Below are 24,747 nucleotides of genomic sequence, written 5' to 3' on the forward strand. Positions count from 1 at the left end.
ACATGGTGAATATATCATAATTTGGACATACCACAAGAAGACAAGACTTAATAATGCTGGGCAAGTTGGAAATATTAGAAAGCCACCATCCTGGGTTTGCAAGACCTGAGGAGGTCTGTTGATGAGGTCACCTACCAGGGATGAGGCTTTTTTATTGTATAGACTTTCAATCCCATAATTCAATGAGAACTCCTCAAGTCAAATTATGGGAGTGAAAAACCTCAAACTGGAAGGAGGTAGATGAGTTCTCTCACGTCCCTGCTGTTCCCACACTGCTTCTCAATCAGGGCAAAAAGTGTGCTCTTGCACTGTGGGAGTCACAAGGACTCCATGTGTCCCACAAAGGTGCATGAGCGGGTGGGTGTGTTCCAGTGAAGGTTGTGTCTATAGAGTTATGCCAGTTTGAGGGCTTTCACTCTTATAACTCAACCTGGGGGGGGGGGTTCCTTTCCAAATTTTGGACACTGAAGTCCTTTAAATATGAAAGACCCAATTCACAAGGTTGCTGTAAGCTGGAAATGAACTGACGGCATATAGTAACAATTATCCTAAGCTTGAGTTTTAAAAGATCTAGTTCAGGAATAGAAATGTAGACAGGGTTTTTGTTTGTTTTTTAACTGCAGTCTATCCAACATACCCGTGATGCAGGCTGAAATATTCTAGAATTGTAATTCAAAAAAGTAACTTTTCCCATCTCTGTATAGGAATAACACAAGAACAGGCTAGATGCTTACTATATTTGAGCAACAGTAGGATTAATATTAAACAGGTGCTTCCTAAGCAAAAACAGATGTTTGTTGACAGCATCCATTACATACACACACAAACACACACACACACACACACAAACACACACACAAAATTAAGAGGCTCTCTTATGGATTGCTATCAGCAGCGATCAGCAAGATGTAAAACAGAAAAGGCTTAGATATACTATTCACCAAAAAGTAATAACAGGATAGAGTAATTTTTGGATGCATTTAGAGATGGGCACTGTGACGGCTGCGATGACGTCACCTGCCTATCAATGGTATGCTGGAGCTCTTCTGCCTATAGCGGGGCAGGAGGTGGGACTCCAGGAGGTGGAGCTGTGTATATAAGGGGGGGGGAGTGAATGATGTGAGACAGTTTTGGAGAGTTAAGAGTTAGAGTGAGAGATGAGTTAGGGCATGAAGTACTGTGTTAGTTAAGGTCTGAGCGATAGTGTGATTGAAGGGATCCTTTATTTTATTGATTGCCTTATTCAGTTTCTATAGTGATTTACCACATATTAAGTTGTATCAATAAACAATCATTTTCCTTTTTAAAATCCATACCTTTGTCTGAGGAGTCAGATATATGTTTGTGGTTGGTGGCAGCGTGTGTTGAGAAAGAGAATGTGAAGTGGCGTCCCCTCTGTGACGTATGAGGAGGCAGCCACAATAAAAATTGGTGCCAGCGTGTGGGATACGAGGTGTCCAGTTGCCCAGTTGGCCAGTAAAGCCTTGGCTAGAGTGACCAGAGCAAAAGGACTTCAGTTAGTGTCACCTGGAGTGGAAAGTGTGGGTAACTCTTTAGGATTTGACTCACGGGGAGCAAATCTAGTGGAGAGGCACTTAAGCTTCAGAGTGGAAAACTGATTTATGAGCTCTGTAAGGTCAATTTTGTGAGGGAGATTAGCCCAAAAGCAGAGGCTGTGGCAAATTGGTCAGAGGGTCCTGAGTTAGGTGAACTCTGAGAGGACAGACCAAGCGCAGCAAAGCTGAGGGATCTCCATTTTGAACAGCTCTTGTGAGAGGGCAGAGCTGTGGTGAATATAAAAGCAGCCAAAGGCAGCAATATAAAATAAAGTATCCTGAAATTGGCAAGAGGCCAGTGAAAGGGGATAAGAAGACGCTAGAGAAGCTTGGTTACAGTTTCTAGTGTTAGATCAGTTGGAGCACACTGCTAATATATATATCAGACCTTAACACAGGAAAGGAAAAAAAGTATTTTAAACAGAGGCTTGGAAATAGTGAGGAGCCTTCTGTGCAAGAAACATGCCTTTGACACGCAGTAAAATGGCTGAAAGTGAGCCAAAGTCTCCAGAGATGACTGAAGGAGCTGGAGAGGTGTTTTATGAAGAAGGGGACAGGTTTACCTCAGAGCGGGAGGAAGGAATTAAGGGGGAACAGTTATCAGAACTGAGGAAAATTCAATTAACCCAGGAACATGAATATAGAATGAAACAAATGGAAATAGAGAAGGAGGAAAGAGAGAGACAATTTGAGCTGGAGAAACAGCGTATAGCATTGGAGATAAGAAGAATGGAATTACTGAACCAGAACAATAATAATAATAGGGAAAATGAGGAGAGCCAATTATCGAAAGCAGATTTAAAGAAATTTCCTTCCTATAAACAAGGGAATTCGGTTGAAGCGTTCCTTACAAGTTTTGAGAGAACAGCCTCAGATTTTTCTCTCAGAGAAGCAGAGAAAATGATAATTTTAAGATCTCTGATTAGTGGGAAAATGGCGGAAGTCTATGCTGATATGTCAATTGAACTCAGTAAAGATTATTCAGAGTTTAAAAAGTTGGTTTTTCTTAGATTTGGCATAAATTCAGAACACCTGAGACAGAAATTCAGAAAGCTTACAAAGAGATCAGATGAAACTTATACACAGCTTGGTTTTAACTTAGAGAGGTGTTTGGACAGGTGGCTAGAACAGGAGAATGTACAGACTTTTCAACAATTAAAAGCTATTGTAGGCTTGGAGCAATTCTATTCCTTACTCCATGGTGAACTTAAATATTTAGTGCAGGAAAAGAAACCTTCTGACATTAGACAGACTGCTCAGATTGCTGATTTTATTTCTCAAATAAAGGGGCCTGTAAACTATGAGGGAAGAGGCATGAGGAAAACATGGGACCCAAAGTACTCCAAAGAGCTAGGTCAGGGTCAGCCTAAAATGGGCGGCCATTTTGTTGATAAAACTTCTGGGCAGAGCCAGTCCAGGAACCAGATTTTGGAGGGAAAAGAAAAATCAGAAAAATTCACTAGCAAAAGCTCTTGGGGAGATAAAATTTGCTTTGCTTGTCAGGGTAGGGGATGTCATGAATTTGATTATGAAAATTGTAAAAGTAGAATAGAGATGGATTTTGTTTCATTACAGCAACGAAACAACTAGAAGCTGACTAATGTCCAGGTGTTAATTAGGAAGAAAAAATTGTACAAGGTCAGTTCTTATTCCAGCAGAAGGAAAAAAAAGTAAAGAAGAACAAGTTGACCCTTATCTTATCAAAACTCCAACGGACAAGGACACAACAGCTTAATTTAAGAAAGATGGGCGAAGAGGAGGACGGAGAAGAGAGATGGGGGAAGAGTTTGCTTTCACGACAGCCAGAGACAACACACGGAGAGATATGCGTCTGGCAGAACTTTAATCAGAAGACTGTGTAAGAATGTTAGTTTAAGATATAACTAGACTGTTTATTATTTTCACTTTATAGAGGAAATGACTGGTGGCTAAGGCTGGGGGTTATTTTGAAAATAATTTGGAAATACTGAATGACGTTAAAATGAGCTTGTTGAAATGATATCTTTTGTAATAAAATATAAAAAGACAAATTGTCTGTAAGCTGGCTCCTTGTTTAGACCAAGCTACTGTAGTAAATTGGATATTTTAGAACTAGGATTGTTTTGATCTGGCCACATTACGCTACCAAATGAGGGTCCTAAAGTAATAAAAGAGGAAGAGCAGACCTTCCAGATTGTTTAAAATCGAGACAGACTTGGGTGAAGGAGTGAGAAGTCGCCTAGAGCAAAATTACAGGACCCGATTTTGCAGGCAATAAGGACTGATCATTCTGAATCCCTCTCTGTCTCGTGTAAAGGCAGTTCTAAGGAACGCTTTTACCACAGGGGACACATTGCTTCCCAGTGTTTTAATACAAAACAAAAGAAAGAAATTTCTCCTCAGAAAGTGAATTTGAAAGATGCCAAGTCTGTATATTGTATACAGAACAGCCAGGTGTATCCCTCTAGAAATAGCTCTGTTGCCATGGGAACGAAGACAGAAGCAGCAGCTAGCTCTTCAGAAATTGATACTTTGAGTGGGCAAAGTACAAGCGAATATGAAGATCTGCCAATAGCTGAAATTAGACATTGCTTGCATATTCAAACAAATTCGCAGTTACTGGAATCAGCTGGGGACAGAATAAAAATTTTTGGACATAACTACACTGCCTTAAGAGACACTTGCTCACAGGTTTCGATCTGCCACTCAGATATTGTACCTCAGAAGTGTATAATTTCGGATCAGAACTTGACTCTCAAAGGAATTGGGAAGGAGATAGTGATTTTGCCTGTAGCAGATGTTTTAATTGATTATCAAGGATGGTGGGGAATTTGGCGAGTTGGGGTTTCTTCTCAAATTCCTACACCTTTTCTTATTGGCACTGACTTAACAAAGCATGTCAAGAGTGCCTTGGTGATTACTCGATCACAATCTGAACAAAGTGAATCTAGTAATGATACTGACTCTCAAGAACCACAGGAAAATATACCCCAAGATGAGGCATTTTCTTTAGAAATACCTCAGAAAAGTGTATTTGCCAGGGATCAGATAGCAGACCCCACTTTAAAAATCTTGTTTTGAAAAGGTGAATGACAAAGAATTAACACTTGAATGTCCTGAACGTTTCATTATAAAGTGTGGGTTGCTCTACAAAGAAAAACTGATTAATATTTCAAAAGGAGGGTCTGAGAATAAAAGACAGTTGGTTGTTCCTGATAAATATCATCCTATGATTCTAGAAAAGGGACAGGCAGACATTTTCTCAGCTCATTTGGGGATAAATAAGACCAAACAGAGGATAGCCCAAAATTTTTATTGGCCTAATATGGGAAAACATATTAGAAGTTTCTGCCAGAGAGGCCATGTATGCCAGAAACAGGGTCATAACCGCGACAAGACCAAAGCAATGCTGTGCCCTTTACCAGTAATTTCAACACCTTTTACACGTCTAGGAGTGGATATTATAGGTCCATTGCCCACAGTCATGAAGCGAGGAAACAGATTTATTTTAACCATTGTGGACCATGCCACTAGATACCCTGAGGCGATTCCTTTACGAAACATAGAGACCCAGACTGTAGCAGAGGCTTTGGTAAATTATATGAGTAGGATGGGTTTCCCTTCTGAGATAATCACAGACTTAGGAACCTCTTTTACATCCAGACTTATGAAAAGGTTATGGCAGATTTGTGGAATCAGACACCTCAAAACTACTCCTTATCACCCAGAATGCAACGGGTTAACAGAAAGATTTAATGGGACTCTTATCAGGATGATCAGAGCTTATTTACATGAGAATCCAAATAATTGGGACCAAAAGTTACAACTACTCTTATATGCATACAGATCTGTCCCACAGGAAAGTACTGGTTTCAGTCCTTTTGAGCTATTATTTGGGAGACATGTGAGTGGACCGCTAGATTTAATCAAGCAAAATTGGGAACAGTGTATTGAAGATGATCCCCAAAATGTAGTGACTTATATTGATTCATTAATGAACTGCCTCAAGAGAAATATGGATTTGGCTGTTGAGAATTTAACAACTAAAAAGGCCAAACAGAAACAGTGGTACGACAAAAGAGCAAGAGAACGTCAGTTCAACCCTGGTGATGAGATTCTCATGCTGAGACCCATTAAGGGGAACAAATTACAACTTAGATGGGATGGACCATATAGAGTAATTCAGAAAATGAGTGACCTCAATTATATTATTGAGGACAATGAAAGTTTAGGCAGGAGGGTCGTTCATGTCAATGCCCTTAAGCCTTATTATAGAGAAACGAACCATGTGCTGTTTGCTATGAAAGCTGCTGATAAAGAGGAACATGAGTTACCCTTTTGGGAAGGGAGGGGGCAACAAAAGTTCAATCCACAAGATGTGCAGATCAGCCCTGCTCTATCCAGTGAACAGCAGAGTAGTCTTAGAGTGCTAGTTACAAAATATCAAGAAGTGTTCTCAAACAAACCTGGTGTTGCCAAGGGAATGCTACACAGGATTGACATAGGGAATGCTTCCCCTCAGTCTGTAACTCCGTATAGGGTAACAGGTCCTTATGTTGAGAAAGTTCGTAAAGAACTTGATGAAATGCTGAAAGACCAAATTATTGTACCCTCTTCTAGCGCTTGGTCAGCCCCGGTAGTTTTGGTGGACAAGCCGGACGGTAGTATAAGGTTCTGCGTAGACTACAGAAAGTTAAATGCAGTAACTAAACCTGATGCTTATCCTATGCCCAGGCTTGATGACCTAATTGAAACTATTGGAGGGTGCAGATTCATATCTTGTTTGGACCTAACTAAAGGGTTCTGGCAAGTAAGAATCGATCCTAGGGACCAAGAGAAAACCGCATTTTGTAGTCCATTTGGTCTGTTTGAGTTCCGGGTTCTCAGTTTTGGCCTGCGAAATTCACCAGCTACATTTCAGAGGCTAATGGACAAAACATTGCAAGGGCTCAGTGCATTTACTGTGGCTTATATTGATGATATAGGGATCTTTAGCAACAACTGGCTGGATCACCTATGCCACTTAGAATTAGTGTTTCAAAGATTAAAGGATGCTGGGCTAACTGTAAAAGCCAGCAAGTGTCAACTGGGGAGCTCTGAGATGAAATACCTAGGTCATAGAGTTGGGGGAGGTCTTATCAAACCCCTAGAGACCAAGGTAGATGCAATTCTTAAATGGCCCAGACCCAATACTAAAAAGAAAGTAAGATCCTTTTTAGGTCTGGTAGGGTACTATAGGAAGTTTATTCCCAACTTTAGTGAGATTGCTGCACCATTATCAGAGCTGACGAAGAAAAGGAGCAGTGACCGTGTTTCCTGGTCCCAAGACTGCGAGGTGGCGTTTGGACGTCTGAAAGAGGCTTTGACCAACCATCCTGTGCTGCATGCTCCTGACTTCAGCAGAGAATTTATCATCTATACCGACGCATCCAATGCCGGTGTGGGAGCGGTGCTGTGTCAACAAGATGACGACGGAGACCAACATCCTGTGTCCTACTTAAGCAAGAAGCTGAAACCAAGTGAGAAGAATATGTCTACCATTAAGAAGGAGTGTTAGGCCATCGTTTTCGCGATTAAGAAATTGAAGGCCTACATCTGGGGTCGTCATTTTACTTTGTGCACTGATCACTCACCTCTAATGTGGCTAAGGACAATGAAAGCCCAGAACAGTAAGCTGATGAGGTGGGCACTTCTCTTGCAGGACTATGACTTCGAGGTTAAGGTGGTCAGAGGGACTATGAACTGCGTGGCTGACGCCTTATCCAGAAGACAACGGTTGAAGTGATATGGACTCTTAAAGTATATGTGTATATGTAAATGTAAAAGGTTATGTTATGTATTGGAATGTTGAGTATATTGTTCAATGCCGTGTTATATGTTCATTTATTATTTAAAGTAAGTAATAATGGTAGGTATGTGTATGCATGAAAATGTGGTAAGTTTATGATAGTTATTGAAATGTTGTGTTAGATGATATATTTGACCTGCAGTTGTTTTGTGATGAAAAGCACTATAGCTTTTCACCGCAAAACAACTTATTAAGGGGGGAGGTATGTGACGGCTGCGATGACATCACCTGCCTATCAATGGTATGCTGGAGCTCTTCTGCCTATAGCGGGGCAGGAGGTGGGACTCCAGGAGGTGGAGCTGTGTATATAAGGGGGGGAGTGAATGATGTGAGACAGTTTTGGAGAGTTAGAGTTAGAGTGAGAGATGAGTTAGGGCATGAAGTACTGTGTTAGTTAAGGTCTGAGCGATAGTGTGATTGAAGGGATCCTTTATTTTATTGATTGCCTTATTCAGTTTCTATAGTGATTTACCACATATTAAGTTGTATCAATAAACAATCATTTTCCTTTTTAAAATCCATACCTTTGTCTGAGGAGTCAGATATATGTGTGTGGTTGGTGGCAGCGTGTGTTGAGAAAGAGAATGTGAAGTGGTGTCCCCTCTGTGACGTATGAGGAGGCGGCCACAGGCACGAAACAAATTACAAACCAAAAAGCCTGATGAACCAGGCCAGTTCGTGGTTCAGTTTCACGATCCAGTTCCGGCATCCTGTTTTGTCAAAGAAAAAAAAAACCCCAAACATTTTTCCCTTTGATGTTTGTTTGTTTCAGCAATGGTTAACTCATCTCTAGTTTTCCAGTTTGTGCCTATCTGTAGTTGAATTACCTGACAGAGGAAACTATAGTAAAGGACACGCGAGTGACTTATACATTTTCTGTCATTGCAGACTGAATCCATTACATACAGGTCTTACAGGCATCCTGACCTGAATATATTCTGAAAGCCAGAAGATACCCTTGCTGACACTATAAGAAATCAGCCTAATGCTTCATACTTTTAGAACATACTAATATCAAGACACCTTAAGAGAAAAATTAAAGCCGTGTAAATGAAGACACAAAGTTTATGTGACTTGCCATGCTTTTGTGAGAGGATGAAGGATATAATCTTGACATACCATTAAAATCATTGGAAACAGTAAAACTTGGCTTTCCATGCATTCATACAGAAACATCTCAATCTGTCTAATCTGCACGTGTGTGTGTGTGTGTGTGTGTGTGTGTGTGTGTGTGTGTGTGTGTGTGTGTGTGTGTGTGTGTGTGTGTGTGTGTGTGTGTAAGCATGCACAAGTTAATAGAGCACATGAGCAATGCCTGAACGTTTTTCCCTACAAGAGTTTCTCAGATTTTTCCTCCCGCATTTGATTCTGAGTCAAGTTCACCGAGGCTGAAACAAGAACGTGTGAGAAAACAGCAAAGGCAATGCTGCCGAAAGAGAACTAGTACAAATGTGTACAAACTTAGGATACAGAGGAAGGAGTGTGACTGCTCATATGGTGCTGTTTAAATGTTCATACCGGGTTCTGATCAACTTGAAAACATAGCACTTTTGGACAAAGCAAAGCTCAAACTTCAGATGCCAGGCATTTCATCGGATCCTGACATTGTCCTTGTCTGAACGCTTCTAATGCAAAGTTTCCTTTCCTGAGGTTCTTTTGGGACTTCCTTTCTGTGGAAGCTGGCCAAACCCTTAGCTTGAGTAATTCTGAAAGCATAATAGAACATCTTTATTTGGGCTAGTATTTATTGGCATGGGCTAATCAGTCGAGAGGTGACTATTTTTAACATTTCTTCATGTGTCTACCTTGAGAAATGAATGAAACTTTGTGAGCTATCCTGAGCATGTGGGATGCAGCGAGCCAAAAATGCAAATAAATGAATGATTAGCACATTTCATAAGTAACTATAAAGAAACTGGTTTTCTGTATCCTACCAAACGGTTACTCTTCTCCCCCCCCCCTCATTTTCTTCTTGTCACTATATTGGGTATGCATATTAAGAGGTTTGACCACCATTTATAAACATGAAGATGTAGCTGCTCTCCAGGGCACAGTGTCTTTTCTAGCACATTCTAGGGCATTGAAAATGATTGTATGAAGCAGAACATGTGAAAGGAAAGGTGCTACAAAAAGTGACAGAGGTATATGGTAGACATTTATCCTCCAAAGTTACTGAAATCAGTTAGGAAAATAGAGATCCACATCACAAGAGCTTAATGTTATGAGACATACCACTGAATGAAAACAATATCCCCATATTGAAATCTTCCCTGTATCTCCAAGGGTAGCCAATGACCTAATGTTGCCTGAGATACAGCAGCAAGTGCCACCTCCTCAGCCAAGTCACAGCTCCTGGTACCCAAAGCTAGCCACATTATTCTGGCACTTGAGGCTGAAAATCTCACAAGTATCTTTTACATCCCTGGCAATCAAAATACAGTACTAACAAATTATGTAACTAACACTCTGCTGCAGTTTCATGATACCCACAACCTGTCTAATGGTAGGGTTGGGCCTTGCTGTCCCATGTTAACGTGGTGTGCCATTTAACTTACAATGTGACCTCACCACAGTATATGTTTCCACTCTAAACCATTGGTACTAAAAGAGACAGAGAAATATGCAATATTATGTCAGGCAGTAAATGCTATTTCATGTTACGGTAGGTCGGAAGACACCAATACAGGAAGTCAGCTTTGCCAGTATCTTATCAACTTTAAATACCTCAGCTATGACTAAAGTTTATGTGATTTCTTTGGGACATAAAACTCAATTATATTTTCCTTGATTAGGACAGAGACTTCTGATAAATCAAGACATCTGGTTAACTGGTTGAGGTGTGTGTATCTATTTCTGTTTACAGTCTTCATTGCTTCAGTGTTAACTACATACGCCAACAAAATTTGCAGAAGTGACATTCGTCCTGCTTAGGAAGTTGTAGGAAGCTGGGGGGTCTCAGAAACTAGGGTCCTTCAGAAAGTTCAGAAAGTTTGAAGACTTCTACCCTCCACATTCATTTCCATGCTACAAAGTGAAGATTCACAGTGAATACCGCACAATTTATAATCAGCAGCAAAAACTATTCTGTCGGGTGGGGGACAAAAAGAACAGTGGTTCAAATTTGTAGAGCATGCTAACATTTTCAGTGTAAATAGACTAATGTGGGGAAAAAGAAGAAGGAAGCAACAGAACGCTGGAACAGAGAAAGGAATATCTTTTGCTTCTAGTTCAGCTACTTAAAAATGACTGTGGGCATGCAAGAAAAAAAAAGAGGGATGGTTCAGCACAACATACAAGATGTGTCATTAAGCAATTTATTAACGACAGCAATCTCTTTGTTCTTGCAGCCCTCAGTGAAGATACAGGGAAGGAAATGAAGGAGCTGCAGTTATGCATTTGTAATACACAAAGTCCCTGTTTTTCCCACCAGGCACTGCAGAATAGCAATTGTCCATTCATAGCACATAGCAGATAGTCTGCATTTTGGAGTTAATATTTTGTCATTCTTAAGGTGGCAATCTATGAATCAAATACAATTAATTGCCTCACACATAAACTTTCACCCTTAAAAAAGCATTGTTAGGGTGACCGTCCTGTCTTTCTGGATTTGTCACCTGTTTCTAAAAGCAAAAATGAGTTTGGAATTAAGAGCAAATTTTCCAAGAAAAAAAGATAAGAGTTCAAAGCAATTGCCCACCATTGCTTGAAGGACCCTCTGGTATAGTTAAACCCTTCAGCCTTTTCAATAGACAGTTCTCCACTCTACCATTGTTTAATTAAAAAAAAACTGTCCATCACTCCCAATTTCAAACATGTATCTCTCTAACTCAGCAGCTTCTCCAAGCGGATGTTGCAGCTACACTCTTAAAAACAATGTGAGGTCTGTTTTGAACTATTGCTTGTGTTTCCTGCAGCCCATGCAGGTCACTTTAATGCTGCAACAGCCAGGCTGCTTTTTGACGACTAGTTGAACGTACATGCCACCAAACAGTCCTAGGAGACACTGCTGGCTCAGTTTCTGCTTGAGTATCTACTACATTTTTTTACAGCTAGCTGTTAAAGTTATCAGCAAAGAGATGGCATATTAAGACAAGCCCTCTCTCCTTTGCTGACGTGAAAGCATTTCTTGTTTTACAGTTTGACATAACAGTCCCCTAAATCATCCAAACACAAAACATTTGTAACACACATTAACAAGCAATGATTTGGATGTAGATAGCCATTCATTTTCCCAAGACCTTCAGTATCAATTTTTAAATCTAGAGCCTTAGCACCTATGCATTTGTCACCTATATACTGTAGGCTTTATCAAGCCACTGAAAAACTCAAGAACTGAGGGCAGATAACAGGGGAAAACATCTTCTCACTCTTGTGATGGTCATAATTGCACTAGAACCTTTCCATTATTTTTTTACACTCAACACAGTTAAGATTTACACTCAGTTTTCTAGGGTCTGGGATAATATTAACAATGAAAAGGCAGGTAGGGGCATTTTCAAAACCCAGGAAACAATTTTCATTGACAGTTACTCCTTTCTTCTCCATACAGACATAACTTCCCCCCTCATTAACTTTGGCAAAGGCAGCTCCACCGTTAAAAAAAAATCAAAACAAAAACTAGCAGCAACAACAGAAGCCTATTGCTTCTTCCGATTCGCCGTACGTACCTCAACCATTAAACAAGACATTTAACCATAGTGGCAGCTCTGTGACCTTTGAATGCCGTGAAATCTGTAAGCGGTGCAGCTGGTTCATGAAGCCTTGTGCTGCAGGATCCAGAAACGGCATCCAGGATTAGACAAATAATTAAGCGAGACGCACGAGGGGACCGGGAGAGGTGCGCGGGAACATGCACCCAGGAGAAGGGACAAATGTCCGGGGAGAGACAGGACACCAAGAAGCAGCTGAGAGAGAGAGAGAGAGGGAGGGAGGGAGGGAGAGAGAGAGAGAGAGAGAGAGAGAGAGACTCTCTGGCAGAAGGCTGCACTTTTCTGCCAGGGAAGAAGTGCTGGGATAAAACCCTGGGCTGTGCTTGCTGCAGTCTCCGAGTGGCTGAGGGTGTTAAAGCAGCAAAGTCGACGGCTGTTGCGGTGCCTGACGGGGAGGTGCTGTCAGCGGCCACAGGCACACCAAAGCCGGCCAATCAGCTTAAGCCCGGAGAGCTCGCTGGAGTGGAGCCTTCTCTGTTTATGTTTCCTCGTTTCAAAAGTGACGTCAAAGGGGGTTTAGTTTTTCCCCTGCATGTGCTATTAATTTTAAAGGACTACTATGGGAAGAATGTGGCCCTGATTTCGGCAGGCTACCACTCTCCTTGGAAGGGTGGGACGGAGGGGGGAGAAACCAGGGCTGCCATTGGGGGGGGGGGAGGTGGCATGATTATGATTATTTTTTTCTGGTGGTTGTCTCAAATTAGATGTGGCTCTCACTTGATTATACTATATATATATTCTCATCTTCTTGGAGATAGATGGAGAGATCGATTGCCAGAATGATCAGGCATCAATTTTTTTTTAAAGGCAAAAATGATCAGGCATCAATTTTTTAAAAAAGGCAGCGGGAGGGGGGGTGTCAGTGTACAAGGATGTCTTAGCATTGACCTAGAAATGTATATTACAAGAGCTTGGGGGAAAATATTTAGATCAAAATCAATTTTGCTGTACATAATAAGGTGGGACCTGTTTTCCATTTTCCGTACTAACCCTACTCTAACCAGGGGATATGAAGAACGGTCTATTAAATATCATTTTAGATTATATTCCTCCACATTCGAGGCTTTGTTGGGGGAACATCATCTAGAGTTCTCCCTTATCTTTCCTCAAAAAGAGGACATGGGTGTTGTTATTGTTTTGCCATTTCCCTATGAATACATATATATGCATTCAAAGTAAAACGTGATTATGTATAATTTAAATGGAAAAACTATAAATTTCACCATTTTGGAGAAAACTGAATAAAATGCCTTGCCTGCTCATTTTCCTCTCTATTTGCGCACTTCTGATGGACAACATCTGGGCTCTGCCCCCCTTCCTTATATTTCTGGATCTCTAAATCAGACCTGGTCATGATAGTCTATTTTATATAGAGGACTATTCTTTGAGACCACTTCAAAATGAGGATTGTTCTTTAGGATATAGGGCATATGGCCACACTATAGTCAGCACCTCACTGAATAATAAATCTATTTACAAGAAGGTAGCTGAGAGAGAGAAAAAAATAACTCAGACCTCTTGAAATCAGCACTGGAGTTTCTTAATGTCCTTTTAACAGAGAGACACTAAGCACCAGACCATTGGGAAAAGCAGTATGATGAAGACCTTCACCGGTAATGTTTGTTTTTGGCACTGGATCAGACGTCAGATGACAGACAAGCTCCTTATAGGTCTTCATTACTTCAGTCAAGGTCGCCTGCTGCTGCTCCAGCCTGAGAGGATTATGGGTATACGAGACCCTGATATCAGAATCCACATCATATGTAATTAGGATGGTTGGTTCAGCTGGTCTGTCCTGACCCTTTTTGTTGCCTGGCACTAAAAATAACCATGGACTTCCCAAACCAGCTTTCCCAAACTCACTGCCCTCCAGATGTCTCAACGTCCCCAGTTGGAGAATTATGGGAGTTGCTACCCAACACTTTGGATACACCAGGCTGAGGAAGAAGTTAGCAGAAACATCTGGTTTTGGAGTTGCTTTTTTCCTTTTTAGCTTTTTGTCCCTTTTGTGCAATTGCACTTTTCTAATAATTTTAATTTTATTATTTTTATATTATTATTTACAACTGCCTGGTTCCCTGTGAGCAATGTATCTGTTTATCCGTTGACTCCTTGCCAGAGTCAATAGCTGCGACTCTGACAAGGAAGCAAACTGCCTGTTACTAGTGATGGGAAGCCAATGAACAACAACAAAAAACACTTTGCATTTTACCTTTTAATGCATATAATGTATTTATTTTTAAAATAAAAATAAGTACCGGTAAATAAAATATAGTCCAACAAGCTGACTGGTGTAAGGGAGGAATAAGCCACATGAATTAACTCCATATTAGACCTATTGATCAACTAGTCATGTGTAGACAAACCCTAATTATGAAGCTGTGAATTATATCCATTTAAATTACAGTATATCCATTTATATTTCAGACTGTCCTTCTGATGAAAGGACAGGGTGGGTGGGCTGCAAGAGGAGTTCATTTAAAAACAACAACCCAACTCTTTAGCCATATCGTCATTCTACAAAACAGTTTAAGGTGCACATGTGAGGGGAAAAAAGTTCTAGTCCTGCCCTCCCTGCATCCTAGGTTTCAGCCCATGTACAGTTACAGCTGAAAAGATGAACCAACGATATGGCACATAGCCACATCCCCAGAAATCCTGAAAAATTAGGTTCCAAATCACACAGAAATTCTCCACAGTTACAGTAGATTGTCCTCTTCTGGTTTAGCTCTATACACACAGAGAGCTGGGATGGAATGACCAGGACTAGCAACTCACAGAAATTATAGGAACCCCTTGTTTGACCATCTGATAAGCAAGCCAGTGCAGTTCACACAAATTTCCATAAGATCATGGAGGCTGACAGGACTTTAAAAAGACCTCTTACCAAATGTCCCACAACTTTTAGTAAAAATGTCATATGGATGTTTCCTAAAAGGGAGTAATGAAGCTTCTCCGCTTGTCAAATTTTAAGCATAAATTTGTGAAACAATTTTGTTTATTAAATTATTAGAACAGATATTTAGAGCTAGATAATATGATCAAGCCTAATATATCCTGTGGCCAGATATTATTCATTAACATTATTTTTCAATAAAAGCAACAGACAGATAATAATAAATAGAGACCTGTGGATATCCTACTTATGGGAAGACCAAAGTAATGTTTCTTCACAGATAACTTTTATTATTATACCTTACTTTTTACATATAAAATCGATACTACATATTCTATATAGATAATATACATAAAAGCAGAACCCTGTGTTACAAGTGCAGCAACATGTGTGAATTCTAAAAGGAAGATATGCCTCATGGAGTCTCTTTCCAGCATAATGCGGACATGTAAATAAAACTGAAGCTGCACAGCAAAAATGACACTGGTTGCATCGCCAATGGGGCTTTTTGGCCTCCAGATAACATCACCTAACTAATGGTCTTAATTTCATACCCTACATGAAAGTGGAACCTGAAAGGTCACTTGTTGCAAGTCTCGTCATGAAGAGCCACTCCCAGGTAAGGGAACACCATTGAACTTCCAGCTTACTTCATTAGCTCAGTAGTTTATTATTACATGACTTTGTGAAGCAATACAGACAGAATATCCACTGCTCCTAAAAGGCAGCAGGAATACAACTCGTTGCGACCAGGATGCCTAATTAGCTGATTATTAATAAATGAAAAGGTATTAGCTGCAAACTTAGGCTGCAGTCCTGTGACTTATGTGTTCATGGAACAGAGCACATGTTTACAACCTGACATGACAGATTAAACACTTTCAGCAAGTAACTGTGCAAGCATGCAAGCTAACTTTCCCTCATGAACAGCACATAATTCTTGTTTGTCGAACAGGATTTTCCTGCTTCCCCCATTCTTTTAGCAGCAGCCTGCTTCAGGAGATGGGTGGGCCCTCGACAATGCTGTAGGACAGAGATGGGATGGGTGACCTTTTTGAGATTAAAAGTCCCAGAATACCCCACCAACGATGGGTGGTTGCTGTACTGGATATGACATTCTGGGAGCTGTAGTACAGAAAAGTAAACAGTCCCATCTCTGAGCAGAGTATATTATGAAGCTGCAGAGGAAGAGGGAGCTGGAGGAACTTTGAATGGAGAAGTAGCTAGGTTCAAGAAAAAGAGTTCATTTTGCTTTCTTCCATATTTGCATTTCTTAAAAAAGCTTCAAGTTCTTTCAGCAATTCATTAAGTTCGTCAAACTGAGACAAAATTATCCCCATTTGCCCTGGCTAAATTATAGCTATTTCTAGCCTTCAGAGGGCAAAATCGTACCTATGTGATCCTGCAAGGTGCTAGTGACACAGAGCCTCTAGAAGAAGCGATAACCCAAATTTAGCACAAACAGGGAGGAATACACACAATTTAAACCCAGATTTTTAAGACGTTAACTAAATTAAAGGCAGGAGCAAAGCACAATATGTTGTGGCACCTTAAAGACTAATATATTTGTTTCACTGTGGATCAAGATTCACTTCCCCAGATTTTTAAAGAGTCTTGAGCCTCAGAGAGATGGACAAATCTCTCAGTTTCAATATTCTCCTACCTTCCACATATTTACATTTCAAGATCTTTCCAGCCCAAATATTAAGAAATCTATGATTTTTTGGGAGTAAATTCTCATCTTTAAAATATGGGAATGAAAATTTTATTCATTCCCAGGAGGAACAGAGCATCCATGGTTATTGCCTCAGGGAATATACTGTAAATAGAGGATATGAATGGGAGATTCACATAGGTGACTAACACCATGATTGTTTCACCAGGGAGCGTAGCAGACGGCAGTGAGGGGACAGCCATTCAGACTTTGAAACAGAAATGTTCATCGGCATGTTTGGGCTTAAAAACTCTGGCCTGGAGACTTTCAAATCCTCTCTGAGCAAAGCAGTTCTGCCCAGTCTGTCCTAAGGTAGCACTTTGAAGGATGCATGGTTCTCTTGGAAGCACGCCTAAGGAGGGGAGTTGGGATTGTCAAAAGTTCACTCTCCACACTTTCCAAAAATAGTGCACCAGGCAGCCATTTCAATAATTTTCGTAGCATTTGGACGTAAGGGAGAAATGCTCCTGCCTCTCATTCTACTGCACTAGGGCACACAAGGAATTTCAAAACAGAGGGGCATTTCCCCCCTCCTCCTTCCCTTTGCTGGCCTCCACTTGCCATTGAACAACTCATTTTCAGTGCTAAGAAACTCCCTGTTGGTTCTGACAGGCTAGACTGATCATGTAATTAATGTATTTACTGGGCACAATGGAAATAGGAAGCTGTGGGTTCCTAGTCCCAACTTTTATAAATACAGTTGTCGGGAAGGTCCAGACTGTGTATGGAAGTCCCTCTACCTTAAAAAGTTGTCATGGACTTAAGAATGTCACCAGATGCAGAATATTTCATTCCCAATACACAGATAGGCAACATGTCGCCCTCCATAGACTACTAGACTACAACCTCTATTAGCCTTAAGCAGCATAGCCACTGGTGAAGAAATATGGGAGTTTAATTCCAACGACATTTGAAAAGCATTTACAGATTTACAATTTCCTCATCCCTGTCCCAAGAGGAGAAGTAATTGCAGGTGAGATTCCATTGTATACAACTTGAGAAGTTATAGGAGGCCATTTGGAGACAGGGCAGACCACCCAGTTACTTTACCTCCTGAACACGTTACCAGAGGAGCCAAAAGAGTTTTAGCTTTTAAAATGAGCATGGAATGCAAGGCAGTGCCATTCTGGGCCTTTTTCAGAACATGAGTGATACTGAGAGCAACCAAATGAACATATAGCTTCCTATTTGGTTCACATGTGGTTTGTCCTATTTTCCAGAGAACATATGTGTTTGAAGTAAGAGCGATCCACCCTGACCCATTTTTTTATTTTTAAATTTATTTATTTCTAAAGAATAAAAAGACAATCGACCATATTGCAAATACTAAAAACTGTACAAAACTATTCCCCACATTTCTCCAAATCACATATATACCTTTCCCCATCACCTTTTAAAGAAATATTGACCAACAGTCTAAGTCTCTTTTCAAACCACATGTCTCAAAGTCTATTTTATCTGCATATTTTAATAATGGCTTCCAATTTTCCGTGAATTTGCTATGGTTTATTTCTCCTCTATGTTTTGTTTGTTTGTTTGTTCAGTCGTTTAGTCGTGTCCGACTCTTCGTGACCCCATGGACCAGAGCACGCCAGGCCCTCCTATCTTCCACCGCCTCCCGGAGTTGTGTCAAATTCATGTTGGTTGCCTCGATGACACTGTCCAGCCATCTCATCCTCTGTCATCCCCTTCTCCTCTTGCCTTCACACTTTCCCAACATCAAAGTCTTTTCCAAGGAGTCTTCTCTTCTCATGAGATGGCCGAAGTACTGGAGCCTCAGCTTCAGGATCTGTCCTTCCAATGAGCACTCGGGGTTGATTTCCTTTAGAATTGATAGGTTTGTTCTCTTTGCAGTCCAGGGAACTCTCAAGAGTCTCCTCCAGCACCACAATTCAAAGACATCAATTCTTCGGCGGTCAGCTTTCTTTATGGTCCAGCTCTCACTTCCATACAACACTACAGGAAAAACCATAGCTTTGACTATTCGGACTTTTGTTGGCAAGGTGATGTCTCTGCTTTTTAAGATGCTGTCAAGGTTTGTCATTGCTTTCCTCCCAAGAAGCAGGCGTCTTTTAATTTCGGGGCTGCTGTCTCCATCTGCAGTGATCATGGAGCCCAAGAAACTAAAATCTGTCACTGCCTCCATATCTTCCCCTTCTGCTTCCCAGGAGGTGATGGGACCAGTGGCCATGATCTTAGTTTTTTTGATGTTGAGTTTCAGACCGTTTTTTGCACTCTCGTCTTTCACCCTCATTACAAGGTTCTTTAGTTCCTCCTCACTTTCCGCCATCAGAGTGGTATCATCTGCATATCGGAGGTTGTTGATATTTCTTCCTGCAATCTTAATTCCAGCTTGGAATCTATGTACTCTAACTTTATTAGTCGTTTTTCCATCAGCAATGTATGCCATATTTTACTTGTGAATGCTTGCAGTGAGAGATCTTGGACTAAAAAAATAAAAATAAAAAAAATAAAAAAAATTGGAAAAAAGCCCACCCTGACCCATTTGTAAGCTGTTCTGCTCCTTTCTGGGACAGTGCTAGGGCAGCAGTTTAATTGGTGCAATTCGGAGCACTCCTGATTATCTCATTCTGATGTCTGTGTGGTTGCTTAATTTGCTCCCAAGTAGAGCTGGGGGTGGTGTTCTCTTTGGTGACAATCCTGTAATATATACAGTGGGTTTGTAGCCATATAAAGGCCAGCAGAGAAACTCTCTGTCCCAATTTCCTCACAATTTTAAAGGATATTTTCCTAAGTGACACAGGGCTATTTCAGATATAAGGGAGTATCCCTTCCAGGCTGATGTATTGCTGAAGAGCTGTGCCACTTACTAAATTAAACAAAATATGGGAATGACCACAATGACAAAGGGTAAAGGGGCGCAGGAGGGGTGTCAGTAATCAAAAGGGGAATAAATTGGAGTGATTCGAAATGCTGTCTGGATCCTTCTCCTAGGAGAAGAAACATCTCCCGTGTGAATGAAAGGATTGCTCAAGTGTGAGATGAAATAGATAATGCCAAAGAGCCTTTTAAATATAAACAGGATTGTTCCAAATTCCCCTGTCTAATTGCACCCATTGTTCATCTTTCAGAGCATGAGGGTTGTTGTGGAATCCTCCAAACTCTGGCAAGTGCAGGAGGTGATAGTGAAGTATTTACGTTTTACTGGTGTTGGTACAATTTAGCATAGAGAAAATCAAAGAATGAAGAAAGTAATCAAGTAGAAGCTGGATACTTCTTTTCTTTTCAGGGGCTCATTTTCACTATAGGAGAAAGCTGAAGAATATGGAGCCTTCCAGATATTCGGAGACTGCACTTCCCAGGAGTCCTAGTCAATATAATCAAAGGAGTGAATGGGAGTTGCAGTTCAACAAGATCTGGAGGGCCACGGGTTGTGCACCTGTATTTTAGCAGTTAAGAACTCTACACTTTTTTGCAATACTGAGGGGGGGGTGAACCCCCACATTTCAAAATGTACCACTATTATCTTTCCTCCAGAACTGCGGTTCTCAACCTTGGGTTCTCAGCTGTTCTTGAGCTAAAACTCCCAGAAGCTGCCCTGATCTGGATTTCTGGGCGATGTAGTCCAAGAACCTGTAGGATCCAAAGTTGGGAACAACTGTTCCAGAGGCTTAGACAATCTATGCTGTACTGGATATTAGCACATGTGCACAGTTCTGTAATAGTTTATGCCCCACCTTCATGTACCTGCAAAGTAAACATTGTATTCTTGATTATGATGTACAACTGTGAAAGCTAGACAGTAAAGAAAGCTAACAGGGTAAAATTGGTTCATTTGAAATATGGTGCCAGAGGAAAGCTCTTTGGATACTCTGGACTGCCAGAAAAACAAACAAGTGGGTCCTAGAGCAAATCAAGCTTGAATTATCTCTGGAGGCAAAAATGATGAAACTGAGGCTACCATCCTTTGAGTACATCACGAAAAGGCAAGGTTTGCTAGAAAATCAATAATGCTAGGAAAGCCTGAAGGCAGCAGGAAATAAGGAAGATCAAATATGAGATGGATTGACTGCATAAAAGAAGGTCACTTTTGAGTTTACAAGAGTTGAGCAGAGATGCTGAGGACAGGACATTATGGAAATCACTCATTCATAGAACCACCATAAGTTGGAGGTGACTTGATCGCACATACAGTAAAAACAACTCTTCTCATTGTTCTGAAGGAGCAGACAACCATACACCAACTGTTACCTAATTAAATGAATTTAGATAAATGTGAAAGCAAAGGTACTAAAGGCTTTTTAATTTTTTCTTCTTCTTTATATCTTATAATAATTGTGTTACCACTATTAAAAATTCAGAAGTTGCATTCTGGGCCAAGAACCAAAAGTAAAAGTGAAATCCTACGTGGAATTTATCTGGGCTTACTCCCAGGGGAGTATACATAGGATTGTGGCTAAAAATATATCTTATTTAAACCTTAACAAAACAGTCACCAGTATTTTATAAAGGAAAAAAAAGTAATAATCATCTTGTATAAGAATCAAGTCACAGTGGGGGCAGGCTGAAAAATAATAAAATGTGAATTAATTGACTGAAATAATCTGGGTACTTCTGGATCTATAATCCTAGCAGCAGACTGTTCTATCATTGAAATACATAATAGGGCTAAACATGACCCAGATTAAGAGAAAAGCTCATGGCTGGCAGGGAGGGGAGTTGACTTCTACAATGTACAGTGATTAACTCAAATACACTGTAAAGATCAGCAGGGATTTGATTGCCAGTCTCTTGTGAAAATTGCAAGTCAGTCTAGTGTTAGAGATTAACTGAGTCATATTTTGGAGGTGCATCCTGCCATGCTGGGTGTGTGTATATGCAGGAATTATGTATCTGTTACCACTGTCAAAAAAGGAAAGCAGGCAAATTGATAACAGGAATGTCAATAACAACAGGTTTCATTTTAAGTTAATTATGTTTTAATATTATAACAACTTACTTTTCAGCATATTTTAGTATATTTGCTTCTTTGTTGTGAGTTACTTTGAGTCCCAGACTCAGGGGAAATGTGGCATGTATATCATTTAAACATATAAACAATGACAATAATAAAATAACAGTTTGATGCTATTTTCTGAAAAAGGTTATTCCTGTAATATAAGTCTACATTTGCAATAGAGTAGGACCCATATATCCATGGGATCAGCATGCACAGTTTCACTTATCCATTGCCTGAAAGTATTTAAAATATTAAATTAAAAAAACCCCAGAAATATGTTTTTCCACAATGTAATTACAGGAACCAGCCACTAGAGGGAACCAGCAACAATACTATATATATGGCTCACTCTTGTCCATGGTTGTTGACACCCGAACATCTTCCAAAGAGACCTATAGTGCTGAATAAACCTCTAGGAAAATTCAGAAGCATGTGTTTATCATAGCTGGCATTTATTCCATTTAGGGTAAGTCCAGAATGAAACCAGACAATCATTCCCAATCATACAAAAATTCATCTGGGCATCAAGGATGAATAAGTAGCAACATCAGTTTGTTTATTTCTACAAGCTTTATTCATCTGCATTGTTTCCATGTACCTTATCTACAAAATATTTTGGAGTTGTTGAAAACATGTAACCAGGAAGTTACAAGCATGTTTCAGTTAGAAAGAAATCAGTCTTGCAGCTATGAAAAACGGTAGGCACACATTCTTAGAAATATATGAACACTAAAAAGTTGCAGACAAATATTTAAATACGATTCAATCCGAAATACAGGTGCATAAAAGGTACAAAATGATTAAAAATGTTTTAACTACGTTCTAAAAATGCAGAGACTTGTAGATTAAAATGGCACATTGAGAAAGCAAAGAATACCTTATTAAAAAGTAAAAAGCATTATAGCTTTAAGCAGGATTTAGCCTTTAAGCATATTACTGGGTACATGAAAAATATTGTAAGTGCTCACTCAGCCAAGCCAGTTTGAATCTGTGAAGGAAAATCCATGTTGTCCTCATCGGTTTTGAGGTGTTATTGTGAGCTGTTGCTGCTACATGTTCCTGCTCTTTGATGTCTGGTGCCCAGTATCAGTGTTGTTGGTATCCAGTGTGTGTGGCATGGTGTGTTGTGTGTGTCACTTGCTTTCCTATATTTATAATTCTCTTAGTTGTTTACATTTTCCTTCAACTATAAATAACTGGATTTTGCCAGTGTAGTGAGTTACTGATCTTTGTAAGCAGTCAGAATATTTTTAATAGAAACCTCTGTTGCTTTCACTACAGTGGCAAAGAATCGGCCTCATAAAATATGGACTAGCAAATTGCAGATTATCACCTTTATTTTGACTAAATGGGTCCTTGCACCTATAGGAATAGTAAGTAACTGGGGTATCATTTTATTGAGTAGGCAAAATGCCACAAGCATAAAGTGCTGGTGAACTAATTTGGTCAGGTACCAGTTTAATCTATCTGCACTTCAGGAATCAAGGAGTTTTTCCCTTTCCGTTGGTTTTGTTTTCTTCTCCGTTGTTTACCTCCATGCTCAAGTGTGAGGTACGAAAGAGGTTCTTTTGCAAAGCAATGTTATTTTGCGCTAATCTTGCTTTCAGACTTGGGTGGAGAGCTGGCTGATTCTTTTGCAGTGACTTTTAGTGTACAGCTGTTCAAACCTCCTTTTTAAAGTGTGGTGCATATTTTCAGTCTTGCATGTTCTACACCCCCTTAATTATTTTAACACTCTATACATACAGGATCTCAAACCTTGACAAGTTAAGCACCCACGCTTCCAAAACTCACTTTTATAAAATGCTGCATTTCCATCACCAACTCTACTAGCAAGCAAGCAGCTGTGTGTGTGGGGGGGGAGAAGAGTGAATACAGCAGAGCTCAGAAGAAAACACTCAGCAAGAATCTTAGAGAGAGGAGATGTGAGGGAAGCAAGAAGACAGCAGAAGTTCCATTAACAGGGCATGACAATTCTCCAGGAATCAAAGCTCTTTTTAAAACATTGAGCCTCATAGGAAAATAAGGTTCAAATTACAATGGCTTACTGTATAATTGTTATCATAGAACCAATTAGGTTGCAGCTGTAGGGGGGGGTCTGTTGTAGTAGCCACTACCTTAGCTGTGTAAAAGAGCCTGCTGACCTCTGACTTTCCTGTCATTGTTAAACAATGACTCCACTAGTTGGGCAGGGTATAAGTTCAATAGATAAATAAATAAAATAAACAGAACCCAGCAACGCCTCAAAAGACATAAATGGAAAGGAAAAACAAAAATGAACAAACAAAACGGTAGAAGAAATTTCCAGGGGAGTTAGCCATGTTAGTCCGCAGCTGCAAAACCAACTAGGAATCTTATGCTTACTGAAAGATAAACCACTGTTATTTAGGTATAGGCTTTTGTGGACTGTAGCCCACTCCTTCAGATGCATCTCAAAATATATAATGTAGTCCATGAAATCTTGGGCCAAATAAAATGAGGTAATCTTTAAGATGCCAAAAGACACCTTACGGTATCGTTCTGGGAAAAGTAGGACTGGAAAGGAATTAAAAGAAAATAATTCTACTCAGATTAAAAAAACACACAGAGATAGAATGAAATGTCTTTTAAACTGGTTATTTATGAAATTGATGTGCCTTTGTGCCCATCCTTCATGCACAGTCCGATGTTAGTCCTTCCTAAAGTGAAGCCATTGAAATAATCAAACAATAAATAAACCTGTTATATTTGGCAGCCCGTGTCGAAGAAACATATTTGGTACAGTGTGAATAAAGATCCACTTGTGGCAGTGTGTAAAGGGAGAAAATAACACATCGTGCCCAAAGGTGGACCTGCATTTGAGGGAAAGCAAACAGGACACTGGGGGAGGGGATGTGACACAGTGGTTTATAGTTACTTGTAAAAAAATAAAGGATCCCACATACTGAATGAGTCTCTTTGAGGTAGGATATATGTTGGATGCAGCCCTTAAAGCACATTTTAAAAATGCAAAAAGAAAGGGATTTAAATTTATACAGAGTAGCAATCTAAACTTTTCCAGAGCTTGGCTGCAATGTGAACCTATTACATATTTTTGGTTTTTATT

At 40.1% G+C, this 24,747-nt stretch overlaps 1 protein-coding gene across 9 annotated transcripts in view; it reads right to left on the reverse strand.

Moving 5' to 3' along the window:
* PDE7B (phosphodiesterase 7B) overlaps positions 1 to 24,747 on the reverse strand; it is a 257,704-nt gene that overhangs the window by 186,138 nt on the left and 46,819 nt on the right. The window contains exon 1 of one of the 9 annotated variants that reach the window (XM_020779578.3): positions 12,051 to 12,548. The exons of 7 other annotated variants lie outside the window; for them this stretch is intronic. In XM_020779578.3, the coding sequence (XP_020635237.1) occupies positions 12,051 to 12,071 (21 nt within the window). In that variant the 5' untranslated portion in view covers positions 12,072 to 12,548. Of the gene's footprint in view, positions 1 to 12,050; positions 12,549 to 24,747 lie in introns of those variants that run through there. One more of the 9 variants, XM_020779597.3, reaches the window with a different exon arrangement.

Source organism: Pogona vitticeps, chromosome 1 (genome assembly GCF_051106095.1).
Source record: "Pogona vitticeps strain Pit_001003342236 chromosome 1, PviZW2.1, whole genome shotgun sequence".
NCBI lineage: Eukaryota > Metazoa > Chordata > Lepidosauria > Squamata > Agamidae > Pogona > Pogona vitticeps.